Here is a 26,731-nt window from a genome sequence, read left to right as displayed (position 1 = left end):
TACCTGACCACAGATGCAGTCCATCAAAGCCATATGAGTAGAGGTCATCTCCCACACCATTACCACCCCAGCCTTCTCCTCCTCCAGGATAGGGGCTATAACCTTCAGTCAAAGCCCAGCCTACCCGCAGGTGACTTGCCTGTGCTGTCACAAAGGCTTCCACATGGTCTACCATCACCTCAAAGTACCACTTCTTATACTGTGTTGACCCCTCACATGTACCCAAGAAGATGTTGGGCCTTACACTGAGTACAGAGGAGAAAGTACATTAGCATTAACTTTTATAGACAACAAGGGAAAATAACTAAAAACTAACAATGTGGAAATATTGCAAAACAATGTATATTTGGACTCTTGTGCACCTTTAATTTCTGCAATATCCCAGAAACATTAGTGTTAAGATAAGATAAGATAAGATGACCTTTATTAGTCCCACAGGTGGGAAATTTGTTTTGTTACAGCAAAAGTGCAAAGTTATGTAGCAGAAATTAGAAAACACTGGAATGCAATAAAATACAATAGAATAAAATAGAATAGAATAATATATACAATAGAATAAAATAGAATAGAATAATATATACAACTGAGTAGGAAAATACAAAAATACAACTTCGTCAGAAGAAGAATTGCACATACTAATACTTGTGTCCTTTTATATTTATATTTATCTAATTGTATCTTTATTTCTACTCTTCTTTTTATGCTATTCCTTTGTTGTTTGTTGTATTTATGCTGCTATGGTAACTCAGTTTCCCTCTGGGATTAATGAAGTTTCCCTGATTCTGATTTTGAAAACAACTTAACAGTAGTTCAAGTACCTGGTGACATAGTTTACAATGCTGGTCTGTAGCAAGAGGTCACGACCTGGAAGTAGATTTTCAGTGATGAGGTTCTGGTTGGACCTCACAGCTACACCATTACACACACAAAGAGAGCGCAAGACATCCAGCACCTAAAGGTAGAAGCATAAACACTTTTATTAACTTAATTATCACTGGATTATCCGCTGGTTAAGATTACTAAAAACAGAACAGCAAGAACAAAAAGGATTTTTATGAGTCAGATTCATTCAGACAGATAAACAGAAGAACTGCTGCCCATGACAGAAGAGAGACAGACACCAGCTAGCTACCACCAACAGGTAAAAATATATTTGCCTGGATTCTGTCTTTGCTTTCTCTTCTACTTTTTTTTCTTTACCAGTTTATAGATCTTCTAACTGATGTGATGGCCCACCAATACCTCCTCCACAGGAGATACTGGTAAGAGGAGATAAACTAGTGTCTCCAAAGCACTTTAGCACTGATGTAAAATCAAGCAAACAGGCAGTCCTTCATGCACACACTAATTTCAAAACGTGCACAGTGAGAAAGGATGTCTGTGTGTCTACAGACATGCATCTAAATCTTGCATATTTTTATTACATCTGCAAACCCTGACAATAAACAACAGCAAAACAGATTTAACGTGTTAATGGGAAAATATTCAAATATGAGTGCATATCATATGGAGCTAATTTATTTTCCCTTTCAGTTCCTGGCAGTGAAATATAGCCTACCTTATGGTTCCTTCCATGCTTGTCCAAGAGAGAGATGATGGATTTGATGTGGTTCTCCTGGATGATGTTCAGAACCTCGGGGCTTTCAATTAAGACACAGTACAGCACCTCAAGAATACCTTAAAAAAAGGAAAAGGGTTCATATACTGGTAATATTTAAATAATATACAGTCTTCAGGCTAGCTGCTGGCTGGCAGAGATTTGCGTCTTCAAAACTGCTGGGTTTTTATCTCGCAGTATAAAGCAACTTGATGCAACTGTTGTTGTGAATGTTTAACCAACTCCTGATCTAGACTGGATGTACTGAATGTAAGGAGACTTGTGTATTTCAGTTTGTGGCGTGGGTGTGGTCTCTGGCCAGCTGCAGAGGAGGGGTGACACAGTGAGCTTCCGGGGCGGCGCAGGGGCGGAGTCGACAGGTGTGCTGGGTTCCGACATTGATTGTGTGTCTTCTTATGTTGACAGTGACAGTCGGAGGGGAGCGGACGTGACAGCTGCAGAGAGCGGGAGTGGCTGCGAATAAACCCACGTCTCTAAATAAAACGTTGTGCTGTCAAAATAATCGCCCCAGCGTGTATTTATCGGGTCAAACGCTACACAGTTATATTGTACTGTATCAAAGGTGTTATTAATCTGAGGATTTTATAAGTGGAAATAACAAACAACACCCTAGGGCTTAATGCATTAAGCTGTGCCAATTATAAACAGTAGATCCTGCCAAGCCAATTAGTCGAAACACTTGTAATTTGTGGGTGCTGGATGTATGACTGAATGAGTAAGGTGCACTCCAAACCTGAGGAGGCCTCCAGACGGTCCAGCTTGCTGACCAACCAGTCGAGATTGTCACAGAACAATGCACAATTTGATCGGTTACCCCTGATCAGAGAAGCTGTGCAGTGGAGACACAGAGACAAATCATTTTTTCTTTATTCAGCAGAGACCACGTGTAATTTGCGGTTTGTGTTTTCAGAGGCCGTACCCAGCAGCTCATAAAGGAGGTTGACAATCTCCTTCCAGGACTCAGCAGCCTCCTCTCCCGCAAATTCAGAAAAGTGGGCAGCAGTGTTGTATACGTTCAGGCGGTCAATGCACTCCAGCACAATGGTTATCATTCCCTGGGGTTGAAAACAAAAACAAAAGGATCAGGATTCATAATAATAACCTGAGAGTTTAGGTCATGTTCACATCCATTTAAACTTATTTTGTATAAAAAAGAATATTCCCCTTTATTCTGAATATAACACTGAAATTATTTCTTGCACTCATAGTGCAAGAGGTTTTGATGGCAGCATGCTGATTACCTCCTCCTGGAAGAGGTTCTGCCGGTTGCGGAGAGAGCGGAGCTTGGTCTGTTTCTCTTCGTGTTCCAGTTCCTCCTCAGGTGGGCGAAAGTAGAAGATGAGATCCTGAAGAGAGAGGATGACCGCCTCCAGAGGAAGTGATCCTGTCCCTGGTGACTTGTTCTTCCCACTGAGGGAGTCCAATCCGCTGAAAGAACAAATAAAATTTAATAATATGTTTATATGACTGCATCCTGCTGCAAAAAAGAGTTTCCACTCATCCACATTTTGAAAACATATAAACTTACTTGATGAACTGCCTGAAGAGGCCTGTGGTGCTGTAAATCATTCGAGCAGCCTGTGACTCTTCAGTCTGAGAGCGGGACACAGTCAAGGCATCGTCCATATGGCCCTCTTGGTGCAGAATAACCTGGAAACATTATTTTCCATTGGTGGTACTTATGTAGGAAAAAAGATTTAAGAACCTCAAAAAGGTTTGCCATTATCAATATTTACTTATTTTCACATTAAACATTAAAGCACACAGATGCAGGTAAACAATACTAAAATCTGACAAATGTCTGGACTGCAGCACCCAGACTCTTCCGCATTGATGCTGCTTTTCCAGATTACAAGCTGTGAATATGCAGTAAAGTAGCTCCATATCATCAAAGATGCAGCTTTTCTAACTGTGTGGTGATAACAAGAAAGAACTTCCACAAGCCAAATTAATCCAGATGTGGAATCCAGGTTTTACAAGAATTCGTCCACAGAATAGTCTACCACTTTACCCCAGTCCATTTTAAATGGCCCAGAGAAGATGGCAGTGTTTTTGGATCATGTTCACATGAGGCTTCTTCTTCGTATAATAGATCTTTAACCTGATTTCTGGGAATGTTCCTGAGCTGAGCCTATGAACTGATTTCTATGGCAGAATCGTGTCTGTTTTTAATGCTGTGCTGCCCAAGGGCCCAAACATAACAGTCATCCAGTACTGATTTTATCCAGTGTGCACAGATTTCTCCAAATTCTTGGGATCTTTTGATGATATTATGTACTGGGTGTTTGGTATGCAACGACCACAACTGAGAACAGGAAGGCAGCTCAGGGGGTAATTAGCACTGCCCAAAAAATCACTGGCTGCCCTCTCCCACCCCTTGAGGCCATTGCTAGATCCTCCTGTCTCAGGAAAAGCAGGGCCATCACAGGTGACCCCTTGCACCCCGCACTCCACCTGTCCGACATCACTGCCCTCTTGTTGACGCCTCAGGTCAATCAGGTCCCACACCTCTAGGCTCACAACAGTTGGTGTAGAGCTGTGATGGCTGCACTTACAGCCACACAGTGGTAATACCCACCATGTTAGTGTAGAGGCTTATACGTAACATCGCATTCACATTTGTCTTTCTTTAAATATAGGAATTAATTTACAGGACAATAAATAACTGGTTTTTGTTTAGAGTTAATTCACATATCCACATAACACTGCATTCTAAAATAAGTGCGCACATTTTAGTTTACACTGTTATGTATGATTAATCTTTTGTTTTCTGAGTTACCTTAGTTGTAGCTGTTCCAGTCCCTTGATTAAGGAGCCAAGAGGTGGAAAAGGGGCGGAGCGAGCTTTAAAGGAAGACTGCAAATTGGTTCATGCCATAACTCGGGACCATGGGGGGGAATTGGAGTTCATTATGTTAGGTTTAGTTGGGTTTTGTGTGCTTTACCCCCTCTCCTGTTTTTGTGGGCTGATCAGCCACTATTTAAGTTTCCCCTTTGTCTCATTAAGTTAGGTCAGTTTGTTTGAGTTATCAGTAGTGTTGTCAACTTTGAGTAGAGTTCTGTTATTTTGACCTCTTTTATGGGCCCAAGATTTTGATTCTTTTTGCATGATTTAACTAATTATGTTTTTTGGGTTAAATAAAAAATCCGTTTTTTGGACTTTAACCTGTGCCTAAGTTTCCTTCACTGCTCGGTCTATCACAGGAGCACTCACAATTTCATTGCACATTTACAATGACAATAAATGGCTATTCTATTCTTTACATTCTATTCTGTGCTGACGATGATGAAACATTCAATATATTCACAATTTTAAGTTTAGGAACGTGTTTTTGCAGATTGGTCATTCTGTATCTCTCTAAGATGCTCTTTGACCTGTTGTCAGTTAACATTAGTTGCAAAATGTTAATTTAGCTGTTTCTAATTACTTTTCCAACCTTTTGTTTTCCACCTGCCAAATCTTTTGAGGCGTGCTGTTATCATCAAATTACAAAATGAGCTCATATTGTTCTTAAAATAACTAGACATTTGACATGTTTTCTGTGTTCTACTGTGAATGAAATATTTTTAAATTTGCTAATTATCATGTTTTTATTTATCTTTTACACAGTGTGACAACTTTTTCAGAATTGGGTTTGTATCTCACTTTTATTCCCAGGATAGATCATTACCTTCCTTTTCATCATTCCCAAACGAGCAGCTTTAGCATCCAGGGCAGCATATGTGAGCCACAGGCCTGTAGACACATGTTGGACAAAGCACATGGACTCTCCATACTTAATCTCTGGAATGCCCATCCCCTCAACATCACGCTTCTGAGCCACCTCCACCTTCTCCTGCTCGGGGGGAGAAAAGGACAGTACGTGAGAAAAAAACTGAAGTCAATGAGAGAATAAATCACAGTATATTAACTATGACTGTCCAAATGCACTGAGAAATTCAAATTAAAATGTTGACCTTTGAAGCCCGGAAGCAGAAAGCAGACAGTTTGGTGTTCGCCTTCTCTGGATCGACCACCAAGAGGCCCTTTTCCTCATCAAGACACAGGTACCGGCCCGTCGTGATGTGGCGAATACGAAAAGACTGTCCCCACTTCATGTGGCTACCACTCCAACTGCACAAAGTTAAAGAAAAAACTATAAAGAAGCCAACTAAACTGTTTCATTCACTACTATATTTTGATTTTTGTTGCTCTTTCTTATTCTTACCTTACCCAGCAATTCAACCAACTAATGTGTGTCACATGACTCCCTTGAGGAGATAATCACCTGATTCTGAGGGGTTCCAGCCTCCACAGGGATCGAGCCTGACTGCACACAGTACCGCCTTCATAATGAGCCATCCTGTGGCAGAGTGGGCACACACAAACAGTATGTACATGGTATCACACTAACAAGAAGTTATTCTACTAAGAGCAACTTAGCGTTCCTATATTCTCACCTGCGCTTTTCTTCTCCTTCCTCTGGTGTAGCGATGGCCAGACATTCGTCCATGTGGCCATGGAAAAGCCTGAGAACATGACCTCCTGTTAAATAACCTGTGTAAAGGAACAAACATCCAAAGCGATTCTGTGTTATGTTTCTTTTTACGGGAACAGGGAAGAGACAGAGTTTTTTAAAGCAGGTTTGTACCCTCAGCTAGTTCACAGCCTGAACAAATTGGATTCATGTTCCAAAGAGTCTGCATGAAGGAAGCGTCCACCATGAGATCTCCACTGGCGTAGGACAGATGCTGGGGACAGAAGAGAAGAAGACGATTAAAAAAAGACATACTGTGCATATGTCTCCATCATTGTGCAAAACAAGGAGCAGTCGTACCAGGTATCTCTCAGAGGACACACTGACAAGGATGAGGTCGTCACCCACCCTGACCTTTTCACCTTCTGACCTTTGTTTAGAAGCTGGATGAATAGTCCACCAACATGCCTCACCTTCAACAAGAGTAAGAAAAAAACAGCTATTTCCAAAAATATAACAGATAACTTTATAAACTGCTGACTATTTTTGTCAATAGCTTTCATGTTGGCAATAACAATAGCACCAGAGAATAATGAGCTAATACCAGGCCTAAAATGTATTCTGCTGCATTTCCCTTACCGGTGGAATCCTCTTGTAAGCCTACATCGAAGGCCAGCTTGTCCGTGAGGGACCGAGATGTAGTCAAACAGCTCAGGTACTGGAGAGATTTTTATAGAGGACATGACTCCAACTAGAGCATTTGACGACATCTTATACAGGTTTACATTTATTTCTTGCTCATTTCTAGCCTTACCATGTCTGAGTGGTGGTGTCTCAAAAGGATGGCATGACCATACAGTAAAGTGCGATGACCTCCACCCTGGGACGACTGAGGTGAGAAATTATAAAAAAAAAAATACTTAACAGGCCAAATCAACACAAGTGACTGTATACTTTAACAAACACATTGACCTGATGGGGGGAAACAACGACACATTTTTAAAGGTTCAAAGGTCAGAAGAAAAGATTAGAGGCTGGTTGAAACTTTCAAGAACTGAAAATGAATGTACTAAAGATCTTTAAGCTGTATTCAGTTAAGCCTGTGCTTTATATTGTCCATTATATGTAGCAACTTTTGTTGAATTCATTGATCCTGTATATGGTGCATAAACTTTTCAGTCAAAGTACACATCCTATTAGGATCAATAATATGTATCTTTTCTTTCAGATGTGTTCAATTTATGTAAACAATATGTCTAGTTTAGTCACAAGTTTATATTAACCAATAGTGACCTGCCCAATTTATTTATTTAAACCCTAATGTCAGTCACCATAGGTTATAGTCTCAAACACAAGCGCAACATTTAACATTTAGGGGTGTTGACAGGAAGATAAGACTAAACCTTTATTAAGGGTTTAGCACCCATAATCCACTGAGATGAGTTAGGGGCAGGTATGTCAAGTGTTAGGATGATGCTAACAGCTCTAAACTGCATTAGCATTAGCACGAGGCTTGGGTAGGACAGGTGTTGTGTTGGCGATTGTGTTGTGGGCCTTATCCCCAAGTGCGTGTGTTAAGAAGGAGCTAGGCCTGTCCGCAGCTCTGGAGTGTCCAATTTCTCCATCCATCCCTGACATGTGTTGGTGGGAACCTCTGCTGGGCTGCATGCCATTCTATTCTCATCCTCTTGTTCATCAGTAGGGAAGCCTGGCTCCTCCACATCTTTCAACTCCTGTGAAGCAGGAACTGTCTAGACTAGTCATAATGCAGCTAATAAAAGGCTTGAAATAGTTTCTCTTAAAGCTAGCTTAAGATCATTGCCTCAGCCGTATCAGCTTTCATTCACCTGTCTTATCAAAGATTCAACACTGTTTTTTTTTTCTTGATGTGCTAACTGATATTTTGATTGTATACTAATCAAAATGGCACATTGTAGTTAAATTGTGAAAAGCATACTTAACTGGTAATCATCTGGAAATGAAAAAAAAAAACCAAAAACAACCAAAAGTTTCTCTTACAAAAACCCAAGTGTGTACGTTTATAGTGAATGAATCTTTTTCATCAATATGATAACATGTTGTGAATAAAAGGAGAACTGGGATGTGTTATAAAAATGGACCTGTTATGCTCATTTCCAGCTCTTCATTTTTATTGTTTGACTGCTAGAGTGGCCTCACACAGGGCTTTGGTTCAGCCCCTTTTCACCCACTGTTGTAGCTCCTCCACCTTTAAAGCCGCGCTTCTTCAGATTGTCTGGGTGGTTTTAACAGCATGTGGATGGGGCTTATGTGCTCTTTGCGAGAAGTGTCTGTTTGACATGACCATATTAAGGATGTCTCCTCTTGCATCATACACATCTAAGTGTAGAAAAAACTCTGACAGGCCAGATCCTGAGAATCCTGAGTGTTCTGTTTCCGGGGATTGTCTTTACATACGACCTTATTATTTGAACGTTTGGCCATGTTTAGTATGAGCATCCACAACTGAAGTATATGAGGAAAAGAAAGAAAAGCATAACAGGTCAATTTTTAAGACTCACAAAGAACAATGATCTAAAACAAATGAGCAACATCAAGCAAGGTGAAATAATAATTATGATGAATGGGCTGCGTTTTGCACAAAATGCAAATGAGTGACGCCTTGTAGCTATGTCTCATATTGTGGGATAGATTGAAGTTTAATTATGAGAAAAAATGCTGTGCTCTATTCTTGCTTCAAAACTGTGGAAAAAAAATCTAATCTTTCCCTAAAACGTTACTTTTTTATACTTAACAGTGCTGTTTTTAATAGCTCAGCACAGAGACAGTGGACTTGAACTCCACCAGTTGCTAAAAGCTATACACAGGTGTTCATGACAATCACCTACTTATGGTGAGGGCTTAACTGACACAAACCGAGATGTGTAAATGATACAGCACTACGTATTTCATTCACTAGGACACCCACTTGCCAACATGACAGGAACAAGGACAGTTGCCAGGTTGGTTGGGACACACATTACAGGAAATAACACACGTTAACAGACATACCCATTTGTCCAAATCGACTGCCTGCTTTGCAAAGAGCAAGAAGGGAAGGGGAGCGGGTATCAGATGGCAAGTAACAAAATCATAATAAAATAAACACCAAAAATAAGTCCATTGATGGTGGTTATGTAGGCTGAAGGAATTTGGTTCATAATATCTCCAACTGTGAACTTTTTAAATTCATTTTGAAAGCTCCATCTGTGATGGAGCAGAAAAATACCACCTACATATTAAGACAGGACTGGCACGCGCTACTAAACAGTCTGACCCACATAAACTGCAAATTTATTTCTCTCTGTCTAAAACAGAGACATGTCGAGGATCTCTCAATCTCAGATTGGAAACAAAGTGTTCCGAACCAGGATGTTTTTAAGTACACACAGAACGATTAATTCATATACTGTTAGAAACAGCCAACTTTGCAATAAGATATGAGGTAAAAATATTTATCCGTATTAATGTTAGCTGTTGTGCATCAAGTAAGACAGACTGGAAATTGTTAGAGGGTTGCTGCATCTATTTTTGTTGTTAAACTTGGCTGGGTACTTCTTGTTGACATGGTGGAAATAGAGTCAATTTCATATGCAGACTTTCAAAAGTGTTGTCATTTTTCTTGCAATATAGGTTTGGCGGTAGTGGGAGACGACACAGAAAAGTTATGCTCAACAACTGCACACAACAAATTGCAAACACAATGACTTTAGCAATTCCAGCTGAATGTGACAACTTTTGTCTGGTGACAGTAAGATGGACAGTGACAGAGGCAGTAAAATTGCATATAGAATATACATATTTTTGCATTCAGAGAGACCTTGATCTTCATAATAAAGTATATTTCTTTAGTGTGCCTTTCATAAGTCGCATTCCTTTTAGCACTCCATGAATCTCTTACATTTATGAATCACCCTCTCAATATATTTCTATATATCTTCTACTAGTTTCATTATTCCTGGTTATGACCCCCACCTCGGTCATCTCCACGGTGTTGGCCAGCATCTCCTGCAGAGCACGGACTGAGAGAGACTGCTCCAGAATGAAGGAACATATGGCCAGGTCTGGGGGCACATTCTGCAAATGCATAAACAATAGAGAGGTAAATTAAAGTTGTTCAAAAAACAAACAAGTGCATGTACAAGGGAAAGGGAGGAATGGGTAGCAGAATCTCACCTGAGCGTTGGATGTGGTTTCAAGGAAGCAGAGACGGTTCCCAAAGCCCTCGCAGGAGAGACACAGTTTAATCTGCTCCTTCAGGACGGTGGCAGTGCACTGCAGAACTACCTGGTCATCCTGCACTCAGTAAACAAACAAACAAACTGTCATCAATATTTCTTATTCACTGTTCTTTCAATTTTAGGATGCATCATTTTACATGACTTATTCAACTACAGTTTTCTCTTTGCCAGGTTGTTTTTTTTAGGTATTTCTTTTTTATTAAAAAATGTTTTCACTTGATATTGCAGGCATTCTGTTGTACAATACTGACCTTTTATTGACTGAACTGAAATTCTCTGCAAGAAGTGCAAAAAAGGAAAACTTGCCTACAGCACATTTCAAATAGACACTTGCTGTAGAGTACACAGTGACTGAAGTAAAAATGACTAGTACACTTAGAAAAAAACCCTCTGATTTAGTATGTTTATGACTTTACCACTAATTAATCTGTTGCTTTAAGTAGATAATCTATCACAGCGAATGCTAAACCTGCAATAATTTAAGTGCACTTTGAAGCTATGAAACTATTGCATGAATAAATAACAACTTTTCAAATCAATCTTAGTTTAAATCCATCACCACAACAATAACATGACGAAATTTGAATTGTGAATGTGTAAAGGATTAATTGGATATGAGCTTTCAGCAGAATTTAAACAGCTCCTTTTAGTGAGGTATGGCACAATATTTAGATGTGCATCTATTCCATGGGCAGAATGCTAACAGTGAGTAATTTGTTTGCTCCTCGTCAATGCCTGGACGCTCCAGAGACTGTTGTAAATACAGCAATAAACACCCCCTCGCATGTGAACCTCACACCTGACACTCAAAATTCTCAGCTGTTTCTTCTACTCAGTCATTATGTAAGTGGCTCCATCATTTAACCTGAATACTATCCCATCTACAGCTCTGGACGGATCCCTGACTTTTCTCCCCTCTCGTCTAACAAGTAATGTATCATTCTGTCTTCTCATTTCTTGAAGTGCTCGCTGTCTCACCCTGGTGATTCTGCAGCTGTAATATGTCATGGCTTGCTGTTAGAAAAATAGCAGGGCCTTCGAAGCGAGGTCAAAGGCAGGAAAGGATTTTGCATATCTATGTTTATAGCTTAGCATATAACAGGAAAATGGAAAACGATGCAGAGCTGTGACCTCATAACATCTACTCATCTCTTATGCCCAGAGGCCTCGAGTGTTTCTTTGGCTGAAAAGTGACCCCTCTTCCTTTGGCTGAGCTATCATCTATCTCTCCCTCCTCAGCCTAGAAATGTCTTCTCTGTCCTTTCCTTGCTTTGCCTGCTCTGCACTTCAGAAAAGTGGAGCAATGTGTCCTCTCTCTTTCACTGCAGACATGAGCAACAGCACTCAATGCAAGTCAAGAGTTACTAAAACTGCACACGGCTTGCACAGGTTTTTTTTTAAACCTGACTTTTAAACCTCAGAAGTATCAGGAAACAAAATTGGATTTGGAAGATTTTCTTTCGTCTCCCTTGTGCAACAACAATATCTACCTACACAGCACCAAGCTGAGATTCAGACCAGTACCTGCACGCACTACAATGACATGCATCTTTATCGACTCAGTATACCTGTTCTAAAGCCAGCATTACAGAACGAGAATAAGGCTACAAGGTCTAAACAGCTCTAAGTCAGGGTTAAACTGTCTAAAGCCATCATGTTTTGAGGCCAGTGCACAAATACTCAAACCTCATTAAGACAGGGCTGACCTAATAAGAGTCTGAAAGACTAAAGTTACCAAGTGGTTTACTGTTGAGTGATCAGGTGACAACCATACACACTGTATGTCCTACAATTATACAGCAGTCCTGCTCAATGGCTTCTAATCCATTTCAACAGCCGCTGCCCCACATGGTAGACAAACACAGCTTCTACCTCTGCAGTCATGATCCAAAAAAAACAGGATTTTCTAGAGGACTGCAAGGACTAAAGTTTGTATAGAAAGAATACTTTTTTTTGTTTTCTTTATCAGTTTTTCAATTTGTGTTTTTTGTGAACGTGTTCTTGAAAGTGGTTGATGATGATTATTAGCTAATATTTGGGACTTTGGAACAGAATAAACACCAAAGCCTCGCCACACTGTGGAAAAGTCATTTGTGACCAGAGATGGGCAGTAACGCGTTACTGTAATCTGATTACTTTTTTCAGGTAACGAGTAAGGTAACGAGTTTACCATGCAAAAACGGTAATTAGATTACCGTTACTTTCCTGTAGGAACGCTGCGTTACTGCGTTACTAAAACCGTGATTTTTTTTGCTAGAATCTCTCATGACAGTGACGTAAGCAAGTGCCAAGTTCGTGGCAACAGCTGTGTGCAGATCAACAATGGATCATATATCGAGTGCAGAGAGAGTATGAGCGTGCAGCGTTTAAAGCGTGGAAGTACTGACCTTACTTTGAGTTTGATTCCATAAAAAGTGACAAAAACATTAGTGTCCATTGTGCGTGGGAAGAAAACTTCTTTTTACAGCGAAAAAAACCCCTAAACTTCCGAGCAAGCTCCGAGTAGCAACGACGTGATGGGAAACTCACAGAGAAACTCGCGGATTCTTCCACTGACCGCTGCGGCACACCTGCACCAGTGTAAACCTCCGCCTACCCTACTCCTGCTTTACAGGTGAAAATAGAGCAACAGGACCACTAGTCTTTGACTTTATTTATTTTCTGCTGTGTTTTACTTGCATCTATTTGAAAGACTGAGTGTAAACACAAAAAATATTTTATTTTTTGTGCTGGAATGTGCAGAAAATAGGTTTAAATGTTAAACTAATTTCTTCCAGTCAGAGAATGGTGCATATAATTTAATTTTTGCTTGATGCATAAAGTTAAAAGATTAAAACTAATAAAACAAGTTTTAAAAAGAGACTTTTCCATTTGATTACATTTTGTATGATGGATTATGCAGAAAAAGTAGAATTGGGCTGAAAGATCTATCGCTTTATCACCTATTCAGGTTGTAAATCGTGTTTTTAAAAAGTAACTAAGTAACTAAGTAATTAATTACTTTTGAAAATAAGTAATCAGTAAAGTAACGGGATTACTTTTTTGGGGAAGTAATCAGTAATTAGTTATTGATTACTTTTTTCAAGTAACTTGACCAACACTGTTTGTGACACAGTGAAGATAAGAAACCAACTTTCCCCAACAAACCTATAGAAATGCTTCTTTAATGTATTTTACAGCTTTAAACAAAGAACCAACAGCACAAAGCACAAGACAGCTACCTGTCAAACTGGCTGGTGGACTGGAAAAACAGTCTTTGTGAGAACTTTGCTGGCACATGTTTAAACCAGTCATGCTGAATAACTAGTTTAAACCCTCCAATACACATTTATAATACTCCTAAGTCAAATGTATCAGCAGCTACAGGGCAGTGTCCTTCCAGAAGTCACACTGTGTGAATCACTTCCAATTTGACCACGTGAAAAGCTGACACACAAACCCACAGGCTTAGCTCACACAGTTATTAATAGAGGCAGCTTTAAGGATTTGGAAGATGTGCACCTGACAGTTAATTGTACACCAACCACAACTTCTGATTATTTGTTAATCTGTTGTGACCATATCTGATGGGACCAAGACAGGATTCACTGAGTGGAAGTCAGGATGTCATGATTATTACTCATCTCACCCACTGAACTTATACCTGAGCCACGTAAAAACATAAAACACATTTAATGCCTCATGCAAATGCTGCTTGTAAGGCTACAGCCAAATCATGTTTGGACTTGGCAGCTGAAGTATCAGGATATGCGGATATTTGAGGTTAAAAGGGGAAGTTAAGACAAATGGAACGAAAATAGTAGACAGACAAACAAACCAACCAACTAGTGAGCATTAATAGCACCAACAGAAGTATGTATTGCACCAGAGATTTACAGCCACAAGCATAGATAGTGAAAGCAGACACCTTTATTCTCTAGGGCCCTCTAATGGTGCACATGCAAGGATTCCCCAGAAAAGCAGGCATGGTGCCCGCGGCAGACAGGAAGCAAACAAGCGAACAGATGCAAAATGGTGAGTGATATTTGCTCCCTCTAATCCTTTCATGATCTCCTAAACTAAGAGATTAGCCACAATCAGGGAACCAGGTGTAATAGAACAGCTGTGAACAAAGCTGGGAAAAATATTGCTGTGGCCGCGGCGGTGCGTCACTGTTTGGTTTGTTTGTTTGCGGACAGTGACTGTTTATAGAGGTTCTTAAATTACAGCTGGGGCAACAGCATCTTTGACACACCGCAGGTCCCCAAGTGAAAGATATAGGCCTAGTTTATCTGGGATTTAACAGTTTATGGGTTATTTGGGACAACTTTATGTCCGATACAATGATGTCAATACTAGCAACAAAGTTATGTTACACTTCTAACTGCTGGTAAATTGACCATTTTCCACTAGCAGGTAATCAGCTTTAATTCAGCACAAAGGGACTGTGAGACAGGAACAAGTGGGTTTATAGACACGTTTATAAAAAACCTTCTTTTTATACTGAATTCTAGTCATATATTTATAAATTACACTCATACACTCATCCAACTGAGTCAAGTGGTTTCTCACATCAGAATCAGCAGCTCAGCAGCAACAAACTAGTTCTGCCTTTTATGCTACACTGCTACATCCATGCTACTGAAAACCTGTCCTTTAATCGAATCATTAGCAAACAGATAACATATTCATTCTTTCTTTATGGCTCTAGAGTTCTGTCCAATGCTCCCATTTAACTGTGCTGATGCAGGCCACCCCAGGCTATTGATTATATTCCTGTAGACATAAAAAGAGTGAGGGACAGCACATTACTCAATATGTGGGTGGAGGAGAGGAACAGTTCAATAAGCCAGAGGGGAGAATAGTGATGGGGTTTCCCTTTGAATACTGGGAGAGACCATGCAGGTGCACGATCAGCATCCTTCGTCACAGCTGTCTAACAGAGGGGTAGTAGAACTCACAGGGTTTTAAATTAAATTAAAGCTTCCAAACATCCTTCTCCTGTTCTCCCTGACTTTTATTGCACATTCAAGTTTAAAGTTTCAGTCTTTATTCTCATTCTTTTATACAAAGTTTCATACTTTGTACAATACTACAATGAAATTGTAGTAGTATTTTTACACATCGGTGCTAAAGAAACACATATAAAACACAATAAATGACTGCCATGAATAGAGAATAATATATATATACTGTATGTGCAGAAAATCAAATATTCAATATGTATATTTATATTCTGATGTATAAGCAGTTATGTCTTGAAACTCTTTAATTTAGACTTAAAAAATAATAAAATATCTTCTCAGGTCTGTGAAAGCTGAGGATGTGAAATCAATCATCGAGTCTGACAGCTGTGTTAGGCTGTGCTCACCAGATAAAAACCCTATAATTTACCATAACACCTCTGAAACCATGTCATAGCATCAGTTGCACTTTTTTTCTGGGATTAACTGTAAGTGGGTTAAAAAAATATTTAAGTGCATTTTTTGGAGGTATCTGGATTTATGGGATTCTTCTCCACAGCACGATATCATTAGGAGGTATCTGACCTAAATTCAATCTGCAGCATGTGAAACTGCAGCCCCAGACCTGCAAGCAGATTAATTAAGAACTTTCTTCAGCAGCAAGAATAAAAAACACTCTATTAACAGATGGTATAGCCCCCACAGAGCCCTGATCTGAGTCATTGTGCACTTACATGAAGACACAGAACCAAATGAGAGTGGCCAAATCTACAGAAGAGCTGTGGCAAGTAATCCATTATGCTTTGGCTCATCCTGCTTTGTACCTTCTTTGAAAAACTGTGTGAATTTTTGAAAAATGTTAAGCAGCATCTCAATTTGTCGTTAAACAGCTCAACGAAAGTTTCTTTTCTTTTTCTCTTACTGCTAATGGTACATATAACTCCTCTAACTATATTACGGTGTTAATACTTGTATGACACTCGATAGTGAAACGTCATGAACGTCATTCAACACTGATTGAAAAGATTCAGAGAAAGTCATGCACACATTACAATATCTACTTAAATGCTAAGCTTCTTTCCCTTTCAGTAAGCACCACATTAGAGCAAATTTAAATCCTCCCTAGGTGAATTGGAAATACCAAAAAATATTTCCATCTGCTAAAGTGAGAGGCTTCCTCCTCTGAGCTGTTTTTGTATTTGCAGCATTAGAGAAGTCTAATGACAGTGGGATACTAAGCATTAAACCCATTTTTACACAACTGCAGAGTAAATCTTAAAGGTCAGAAGAGAAATGACAGGAAAAATAAGAAATTTCCCATTGATGCAGTGATCTAAGGAGCAATTACAATGCTGTAAATGTATGTGTCTGCTTTAGGTGAGATATCTAATGTGGAATGATGACTTGGTTTTGCAGATAGCTCATAAAGAATGAAAGTTAGCTGAGATAGGCAAAGAACACAGGCAGGGAAGCTGTTATGCTACATTAAACTATTGCAGATAAATCTTTCAACTGCACATAATAGACGGGATGCAATGTTGTGAACATTAAGAGCTTTCTCTTTTATTTTTACTAATTTTCTCTAAGCTATTTGTTTCAATGTGCACTTCTCACCCGTTTTATTCTCTCTGTACTTTCATCCCTTTCCTTCTTTCTCCGTTACCTCTACCAACCCTGCTCTGGGCCTTCCCCTTCCACTCCACTCCTATTTTAGTTGGCTGCACCTGTCACTATCCCATTCCCTCCTTCTGCTGACCAGCAGATACTTGGAGGTCTTACTTGAAGAAAGAGCCAAAAGAGATTCTCTTGCTCACAGGCAAGATACTGAACACATAGGAAACTAGCAGACTTCTTCTGCTACTGAAGAACATAAAGAAGAAGGAAAACAAACCTAAACTAATGTTACAAAAAAGCAGTTTATATTAGAGCTACTGGAGACGCTAGTTTAGACGACAGGCAGTAATTAATCATTGCAAATTCTCTAAAAGCTTAGTGGGTTGCACATTTAGAAAACACAACTAAGCTAAAGCTGTGTTAACTCTCAAATCCAGTGCTCAGGAAGATCTAAGTTGAATTTTAAATAAATGTTTGGAAAGCCCAGAGACACAGGCTTTATTTTCATCCAGGTTAGAAAAACAGCTGCAAACTACCAGAAATGACACTAAACTGCCTCTGCCCTTTGAAAGATGATAATCCTGGCAGACATTAGCAAATGAATGGAAAGCAATTTTATATAAATCAGTTATTTTAGCTGGCCTAAATCCATGTTCCAGTCTTCAAAAAAGTTCATTTGCTTTAAGTCTATGCAAAATATTTTGCTGATCAGCAGGCCAATGTAAGACAGATGTGAAATTTTCAAGTTACATGCAGCATTATGAGTCATGACAAGACAAGTGTTACATGTTAAAAATGAACATACAGCAAAATACCCCAAAATACAAGGACTGAAAAGACAAAAACACTAAACATTTGCACACCATGCTTCTATGTTCCCTTCATTTCTATAAGATATTCAATGACAGAATTAATGTAATCTATCACAATGACACTGGTTCTACAATGTTCTCATGTTAAAATGGGTTATATTGCTAAACTGTGATACAGTGCCAGACAACGATGACGTAACAACTCATAAATGCAGATTCAGGTTTGATGTGTGCGTTATGAATACAGTCTCTAACAGCATGCGTCTGATTATTGAGTTTTATACCACGAACTAGAATACATCCATGACTGTATATGAATTATTAGGAGTGTTCGGTTTATTTGTTTACCAATACAGAACAGTAGAAGACATTATTTTTGTTTTTTTGGTTAAATACAGGCTGTATGATAACAACTGGAATGAGGCATAGCAATGCCAAAACAAGTTGTGTTTGCCTTAAGTTTGTAAGTATTTAACTCTTTACAGTTTCCCACACTTCACTTTGTTTGGACTATTTAAGTGTAAACAAACACACACAAGCATAACAAGACAGTTGTGTCACTTTGCAACGCTTGTGCACAACCCCCCTCGCCCCTATGTCTGTCTCGTGCCCGAGAGCAAAGCGGACCACCTGTTTATTGTGTAAACTGCTGTGACCAAAGCAGGCAGAATGACAGGTGCTGGGTGTGTGTGTTTGTGTGTGTTTGTGTGTGTGTGTGAGAGAGAGAGCAGCTTTATATGTGTTGCTATTCCAACGTGGATGTGGTTATCTCCCAGGCTCAGCACTTCTAAAGCGGTGTTTTGCTTGCACTCTCCCTATTCCCATTACCCCGTCTGTCATCTGCTGTCAGTACAATATCTGCTGCTACTGTAGCTGAGCAGATGTGCTCAGTGTATGTGTGTGTTAAAAGAGAGAGAGAGAGAGATATCAAAGGAGAAGGGACAAAGTCGTTCAGGGTGAAATATGGAGACTCCGTATCTCAGTACAGTTATACAGGAACACCATCAAACAAAATATGTATCAACAGTTTGGGCCTTCCTCAGTCAGCCTCATCTCATCTGCGGATGAGTAACCCCCCCCATGACAGCTGTAATAGGCTCCAAACATGACCCTGACTTGGATAAGCTGAGGAAAGTAGATGGATGGATAAAAATGAAAAGACATCATTACAAACACTGGAGATGAAAATTATAAAGATAAAAACAAAGGCCTTGATTCTATAGTTACAATCTATTGTTTTAGAGGATTTCTTAACTCTCCCCTTTTACCCGGCAAAATACCAATTCAGTGTTCACTGCAAACATAATTCAACAGCCCATAGTGTTCTGGTTTAAAGGCAATATTCAGGCCCGCATTGACCGTAAATGTCATAACTGTCAAAACAATGTACAGTGTCTCTGTTCGCTCGATGCACAGAGAAAGACACCCATGTCTACACACGTACACATACCACTTCTCCCAAAGGATGCTGGCAAATAGGACACTGGCTCCTCTGGTTTCTCCCTCCTGAACGTGTGCACTTATAGTGGCACACTATAAAAAGAAACTGCTGTTATAGACTGGAACTCGACTGCCCCTTAAACTCGCTTGCTTGTGTGCTTTAAATGGCAAATGTGGCATCGTGAAACAGTGACACAGCTTTTAGTTTCACCAACAGAGAAACAGCACCGCTGTCTGGGATCTTTCACGTTTATGTGAGACATCAGTGCAGGCTGTGGCTACCACTGAAGAGAAAAGAAAAGTCTGCTAGTTACTGCAAGTAAAGACAGTCTCTGCTCTGACAGTAAATGCGGGGGCTGAAGCGCTCGCACATTTTTTTAGGGGGCAGGCTGAGTACGAGATACCTGTAGTTCAACGAAGGGCATCCACTTTGTTTGAGTGAAGACCGATTTTAAATAACCTGCTACTGCAGAGCAGGTGGAAAGGCTAAGCTCACTTCTGAATGTACAACTATTCAAGCCACACTGCGATCAGTCACCGCTGTATGAGTCACAGGCCAGGGCTGTATTACAAGAACACCATAAACCAGAACCAAATAGAGAAGGACTGCTGAGTAATCTATAAGTGGCTTTTCGTGATGTAAAAACAGTCACTGGAGATGTGCTGAAGTGTTCCCCGTGTGCCACACTGAACAGCATTTACAATTTAACGGATCTCATCTTGTCTTCTTTTCCTCCCTCACTATTAAACATCCCCCACCCCTAACCCCCAAATCACTAAATGCAGCACTAAATGCATTGCCTTACGCTATAACTCCCACGGCTTTTCTTGTTACTTGGAGGATTCCCAGCAGGGGTGAAAAACAATAGAGTAACAGAGAAAATGATAAAAAACAAAGGAACCAATGAGATTACAATGCTTTCTCTTTCAGCTGCTTTAATAAACAAACAACAAAAGGTTTCAATGATTTCCACAGGGGAGTAGGGAAGTCCAAATTATGACTTGTAGTCCTGATGATGGACATGAGGGGGTATTTGAACTTTATAAAATTAGGACCTTGAATAAAAGAGAAAAAAACAGAGTGAAACCGGCAGTCAAGTTAACCGTAACTGCATATTCCACATTAATGACCTACAGGCGTTAGTAAGATATAACTTATGCTTTACTTGAACTAATATCTTAAACAGCTAGCTCATAACAAAAATAATTACCTGCATTTCTCTTAATTTTAAAGGTTAACTTTACTCATTCGCCTGAAATTGTTTTACAGAAGTATTTTCTAGGTATGAGCCAAAACCCTGAGCTCAAAAGAAAGCCTTGACGTGCAGGCCATGAACCTTCATGTCTCCTTACATAACGGCAAAAAGATTATATTGGACATAGCTACAATCTGCTGCCCAGCTGGTCCAGGTGAGTTAAAAACTCCTCTGTGCTCTCTCTTCATTTTCTTCACACCTCCCACTTCCAACATAACCAAGGGAACTACCCCAACAGAGTGAGACTGCTGACTCACACAATGCCTCCCATGTAATTAAAAGAGTAATAACCAGAAACATTTGGTGGATGCTTTCATCCAAAGGCCTAACAGCGCCATGAGCACCAACATTTTTAGTACTGTATTCCTGCAAAAAGATGTCGACAGAACCTCTGACCCTGACACTGTTAGTGTCAAAGAGAAACCCATTGAAGTCCACAAGACATTAATAATTCAAAGAGAGCTACACTATTTTATTTCTTTTGAAGTGTTGGTGTTCTGTAGTTTTATCCTAACTGATCCTCTTGGACCAAATGACAAACTTGCTGAAGGTAGATAGAAAAGATAGAAAAAAACATTTTTTTTGAGGTAGCAACAGCTGTGTTACTCTGTAATTCTTGTGGTTATTGTGAGGTGGCTTCACAAGCTTGAAATGAATCCTGTCCATCAATAATCTGCTTTTGGTTGTTCTGTATGCCTCTGTCTAGGCTCTTTTATACTTGTACTTGCACTTTTGTATTCACATCGAAACAGATTCAGTGTCAGTCAGGTAAACATTTCAGCAACGATAGCAATTACACAAACTAGCAGAATCACATTTCACTGCAGTGTTTTTGTTAAAGCTGTTTGCAAAGGCAAACTAAGTGAAACGCTTTGATAGCTCACACAAGTGTCTGCTCAAAAGTCAGTATTACTTTTCACTGACACACAATATATGTGTCAGTGAAAATAATATACGATATCTAAAAGAATTTTTCAAAGGAATTATTCAGTTTCACACAGGCAAAGACCAATGCTTGATATAACGAGAAGAATTAACAATAAGTTCCCTGCACTGAGCATTAATTGGGAGTTCAGGAAACATATTTTATCTAATTTATGATTGCAGGGGTTGGAGTTTATCCCAGCTGACATAAAGTAAAAGGAAAGGGGTTGGGAAACATTTTGCCCAGATCTCTTGTAGGTCCTAATATAAGTTGGTAAGTTTTAGGTTGCAGTGATAGAAGCAGTGTGGATTCAAATAAAAAACATCTAGACCAGTTTCATTGAGTGTTTTCTCACATACTGTGGTTATAAAGACCTATTTTGCTGTGAAGTGGCTATCGCAACACTCTGTTTGCGTCACTAAGGAAGATGTATAGCTTTTGGGCAGCTGTCCCCTGCAAACTCTGGCTAGCTTGTTGCTCTGCCTTCTCACCCCACTCTGACAGGCTCTACTTTCCTTAGATATAAATAGATAACGATGCTAACAGATGCACCAGCCCCTGTCTATCTATCTGTGCTCACACACACACATATGCACACATACTCTGTTACCACCTATTCTTAAATCTAGAAGATTATGAAGATAATTTAAAAGAGATTATGCAAGGCAATATGCGGTGCATTGTGGAAAGATCTAAATATGACTGAGGAATGTATCTCTGAGCTCTTACGAAACTGAAATAATCAATTATTAGGTTTAAAGAGATCAACTAATAAGCAGGTCATGGCACAATGAGGGCGGCGTAAAAATAGTCAACTATATACAGAAGCGGGACTTGGCTCTGCGAACTGCAACTACAAAATCTGAGTTTTAAAAAAATCCGATGCCAGGAGAGCAAAAGGGATACAAGTGAAGAAACCATTAGTCCGGGAAACACTGAAGGCGCCATGAAACTGATGATGGAATATGAGGACTGAGCTTCAGGTTGAAAGTTAAATCAAATGATTTTCCTACATAAAAACAAATAGTTTTGTTTCTCTTCTCACTTCTTTTCTTTAATAACTCATGACTTCACTCTCCATCCACAAATCTCTAGAACTCGTCTACAAACAGATGGGCAGGTTAGTCCTTCACAATAGGAAAGTAAGTAGGACTTACCGTTCGCAGGAACTGAATCTCCTCCTCTCCCTCTCCCCCTTCTGCCATCTTTCACCGAGGGTTATTCGCAGCTCCTCAGGAGAAAACAGAAAACCCTTCAGTTTTCTCCCGTCAGGATTTGGCTTTGCTATGTCCCTCCCTCTTTTAGTTTCCTCGTTCCTGTACCCCTCTTTCTCTTTCGCACTCTGCCTCAGTGTCTCTCACTCTCCGTGCTAGTGTGTGTGGGTGTACTGGAGGACAGCATGCGTCCTGTGCTCTCACGGTGTTGTGAGAGAGTGACAAGGAGGCAAGGCTCTCCCCGGCTTCTCTCTCCTCTTTGGATCGTATCCCCAACAGCAGATGAGAGTAGGAGGGATGGAGGGTGGATGAGGGAGGGGCAGGCACCTTGTTACACATTTGCACCGTTCACATCCAGCCGTGGCGCCATGTTTGTAGAAGTGGGCCACTCCTTCACACAGGCTGCCCCCCTCCATCACCCTCCCCTTCTTCCACATGTCTGAGGCTATAAAAGGAAAGAGGGGTGAGGACTAGCCTTTGGGGAGCGTGCAATAAGAGCACACACCTCAGCTCTTCAAAGTGAGTAAGTTACTGTAGCTGCTCTTCACAAGAAAACCCTTTGGGATAAATAGTGTATCAGTATATTAACATCATACTAGATGTTCTGGGCCCAACATGAGCTATTTGGAAATTCAGATATCTGCATCACTTGACGAGCAGGTTGCATTAGTTCTTTGTTTTATGTTTGAAGTATTGCAAGTCACACTTACAAGAAATTTACTATATAATTTACCATATATGGCTCATTATTCGTTTTAGTGCTGATTAATCTTTTAATCAAAATGAACTTATATACAACAACAGCTAAGTTAGACACCAAACATCTTTAGTCATATAAGCTCATCTGTGTGTTTTGATCAGACATTATTTGGTTGCAATTTAGAAGCTACTTTCAGCTGTTCCTTTATTGGTAAATGGCAAATGGCCTGTATTTGTGTAGCGCTTTACTAGTCCCTAAGGACCCCAAAGCGCTTTACTCATCCACCCATTTACACACACATTCACACACTGGTGATGGATGGCAAGCTACATTGTAGCCACAGCCACCCTGGGGCTGTGGCAAGGCTGCCGGACACTGGCGCCACCGGGCCCTCTGACCACCACCAGTAGGCAACAGGTGAAGTTCCCCAAGGACACAATGACCGAGACTGTCCAAGCCGGGGCTCGAACCAGCAACCTCCTAATTACAAGGCGGTTGAGCCACGATCACACCCCCCCCAAGAGCCACAATTGTGGCTCAAGAGGTCGCCACAGAGGTTAGCACTGCATTTTTGACCTGGCAGATTTTTATGCCAGATGATCTTCCTGACACAACCCTAAAGGACTTTGTAGCTCTACTCAAAATATTTAACTTGTTAGACAAATAACTAAACCACTACGGTTCATAACTTTCCCAACACAGTCCAACTTTGACTATACAAAAAAAACCTCTGACAAGACGCAATGTTTTCATTTCATTTTTTTTAAACGTGGCCTTGGAATGAAATGGCAGAAAACATAATAAATACTTCATAACCCACATTTATGCTGAGAAGTTGTGTCATCACATCGCTTGTGTTCTTTGAACAATAGTTGAAGAGAGAAAACTGATCTGTTACAAAGAACTGGTTTAGATTCTTCCCTGACATTCAGGTGTTGTTGAGTGACTCATTGTTGATTCAGGATTATTATTTTCACCACTATACTACAGGAATTGTATATTATATAACTCTCATCCTTGTCTAAGTAATCAAGTAATCTGTTGGATCAAAGTACAGCTCAACTTACAGCTTGGCACTTTCAGTGTGGTGGACACCATTGAAGCTTTCTTACAGCCCAATCGATAACTGAACGAGACACTCTGCACAGATATTTTGTCTGGCTTTTAATTAGCTTCCATATAATTACAGTTTTATGCTTCAGTGGTAAAGTAGCAACCTTCCTACTTCCCCTAAGAATAGTGATTCATTACCATCCTATTATTTTGAGTTTCCCTGTCACTTATCTGAAGCAATACCTCTATCAACAGCCTCTAGATGGTTTTAGTGCTGCCTGGGTTTAACATTTAAGAGATGAGATGACTCAGCAGTGACTGGGGAAGAATCCAGCAGGTAAAATCATAATGAAATTGACTCAGTGATGAACAACACATTCATTTCCACCGGAAATTAATCTATTATTCATTTACTCTGTAAAAAACTGGCAACGTATAAGAAATTTCCAAAAACGTTGGTCGTGAAATATACGGATTTGTTGCTTTTTATGTTTAATATCACTTCATTATCATTGGGTCCTGAACTGTTGACTGATCAGACTGGTTGAATTTAACAAGCAGTGTGAACAGTACTATAGGTGTAAGGACAATTGATATTTTTTATTTGTTTTCATTTTTATATCTTATTTCAGGGATCTTATAATTCATTGAAAAGCAAAGAAATAGCAGTTTAGCTTGGAAAAAAATGCATTACATCTAGACACAATGTTGTCAGCTGGCTCTACTGTGAATCAACTATGTAGGCCTCCCAAAAAATATTTTTTGCATGACACAAACTTGCCCTGGAAAAGCCATCTTTTCAGAAAATCAACAGTTGCTTTTGATTGAAACAGTGGATCTGCAGGAGCGTGTCACACCCCTCCTGACAGACAGCAGGGATGCACCAGACAATAAATCTGGAAGTCTGAGTGCTGGGGGGGGGGGGGAGAAAAGCGCATCACACTCTCACAGCAACGGTGACCAGCCTTCAGACACTGTGCTCATGCACACGTCCCTACCTCCCCTGTCTCCATCTGGCATCCTTGAGCATGCTTTCTTTCTCATCCATCTCCCACTGCAACCGCAGCTGGCAGCGGAAAAGGTGTTTCAGGACGCTGCTCGCCGGGACACAACTCCTTTCAGCGGATAACGGAGAGCAGGAGGAAAAGAGGCGGTGAAGAAGGCGATACGCCACTGAGGCGGAACTAACATGAATTCTGGGAATATGAGTCTCGATTCAGAAGTAACCTGCTGACTCCCGTTTTCTGCCAACTCACGAATCGTGCTGGCTTTATGTGCAGTTGCAGCAGTACGCCTGAAGGAGGCAATATAATACAGAGAACTGATGGGAAAAGGCTTTACAGGTGTCTCTCAAGCTAAATAATTAATTAACGATATATAGTAGAGGTCATGACAGTATTACAGTCAAAATAAGATAGGTGTTGTTTAAAGGAATTGATTAATTAACTCAGATGGAGTTATTTTACTGTTTTATTGAAACGTGGTTCAAGCAAAGGGAGGAATCCCCTGCAAACATGTGAAGTAATGAAACTTTCACGAAACAGGACGGCTGCTCCGTAGACTGTAAGCATCACGTTTGGTGGTTTTGCTGTATATTTTCAAAATATGTACTTTGCATACATAATAGATACCAAAAAAACATATAGAATTATACGCAGTGGTTACGACAAAAGTCTTATGGGGGCTTTAAAACTCGCACTGGTTGTGCTGCAGGTAACGTGGGCGTTCCAGCGTGTTGAGTTGTAGTAAAATGGCACTAGCTGTGCTTTTGTCCAATGTTCTTCACCAGCTGAGTGGCGCTTCCTGTTTTAAAGAAGCATTGCTTAAGATTACAGTAAGTTTACCACATTGTCCGGAAATGGCGTGTTGTGTCTTTCTGCAACATGTGCATGTACTCCCCTGGAGCTCTTCAATACTCTAACTTCTCAGCGAAATCCAAGTGCATGTTAGGTGTTTTTTGACTTGGCATGCAAGGTCTGCGGGAGCCCTGTGCATCTCTCTTTGCTTTTGAATGCCGTGTCGCCCACTCACTGTCTCTGCCAGCCACTCAGCTTCCTGCAGCAAAGAAGCCACCTCTGCAGACTTGGGGACATTAATGTCCCCTGTTTGGTTGCCTCTTCCTCTTGGGGTGTTAAAACAAGGATTCCTTTGAGCCTCCCTGTCCAGCTGCACAGCGACATTCACAAGCACAAACACTACCTCCCTGTGTAATCACTTGCTACCCTGAGAAATGACAGCGGCAGTTTAAAAAAAGAAGAAAAGGAGAAATCAGGAAGATAGACGTGATGTGGGGCACCCTGGAGATCCAGTGGGGAGACACGTGTCCGGTTTCAACAGTGTCACCAGGCCCTTGATGATTCCTGCTTAGTAACTTAATTCTTTTGCCAGGATTTGACAGTGACACAGAAAACTGTATCAGAAAGAGGCTTTAAGGTGTGGCC

At 40.3% G+C, this 26,731-nt stretch overlaps 1 protein-coding gene across 4 annotated transcripts in view; it reads right to left on the bottom strand.

Moving 5' to 3' along the window:
• Positions 1–22,784, bottom strand: part of ryr1b (ryanodine receptor 1b (skeletal)) — a 69,729-nt gene extending 46,945 nt beyond the window's left edge. For all 4 annotated transcript variants that reach the window (XM_087851159.1, XM_087851161.1, XM_087851160.1 and 1 more), the window contains exons 1-18: positions 22,481–22,784; positions 10,269–10,388; positions 10,068–10,169; positions 6,889–6,963; positions 6,714–6,792; positions 6,435–6,547; positions 6,249–6,348; positions 6,058–6,154; positions 5,886–5,960; positions 5,575–5,731; positions 5,289–5,453; positions 3,147–3,268; positions 2,860–3,046; positions 2,538–2,673; positions 2,352–2,447; positions 1,559–1,677; positions 819–952; positions 4–245 (exon numbers count right to left, since the gene is read on the bottom strand). In XM_087851159.1, coding sequence (XP_087707285.1) covers positions 4–245; positions 819–952; positions 1,559–1,677; positions 2,352–2,447; positions 2,538–2,673; positions 2,860–3,046; positions 3,147–3,268; positions 5,289–5,453; positions 5,575–5,731; positions 5,886–5,960; positions 6,058–6,154; positions 6,249–6,348; positions 6,435–6,547; positions 6,714–6,792; positions 6,889–6,963; positions 10,068–10,169; positions 10,269–10,388; positions 22,481–22,528 — 2,167 coding nt within the window. In that variant the 5' untranslated portion in view covers positions 22,529–22,784. The remainder of the gene's footprint in view (positions 1–3; positions 246–818; positions 953–1,558; positions 1,678–2,351; positions 2,448–2,537; positions 2,674–2,859; positions 3,047–3,146; positions 3,269–5,288; positions 5,454–5,574; positions 5,732–5,885; positions 5,961–6,057; positions 6,155–6,248; positions 6,349–6,434; positions 6,548–6,713; positions 6,793–6,888; positions 6,964–10,067; positions 10,170–10,268; positions 10,389–22,480) is intronic.
• Between the last annotated feature and the right edge of the window lie 3,947 nt (positions 22,785–26,731).

The sequence above is a fragment of the Neolamprologus brichardi genome, chromosome 14 (assembly GCF_056152115.1).
Source record: "Neolamprologus brichardi isolate AB-2024 chromosome 14, ASM5615211v1, whole genome shotgun sequence".
NCBI classification, from domain to species: Eukaryota; Metazoa; Chordata; class Actinopteri; order Cichliformes; family Cichlidae; genus Neolamprologus; species Neolamprologus brichardi.
Note: the sequence above shows the minus strand (reverse complement) of the source record. Positions and strands in the feature narration are given on the sequence as shown.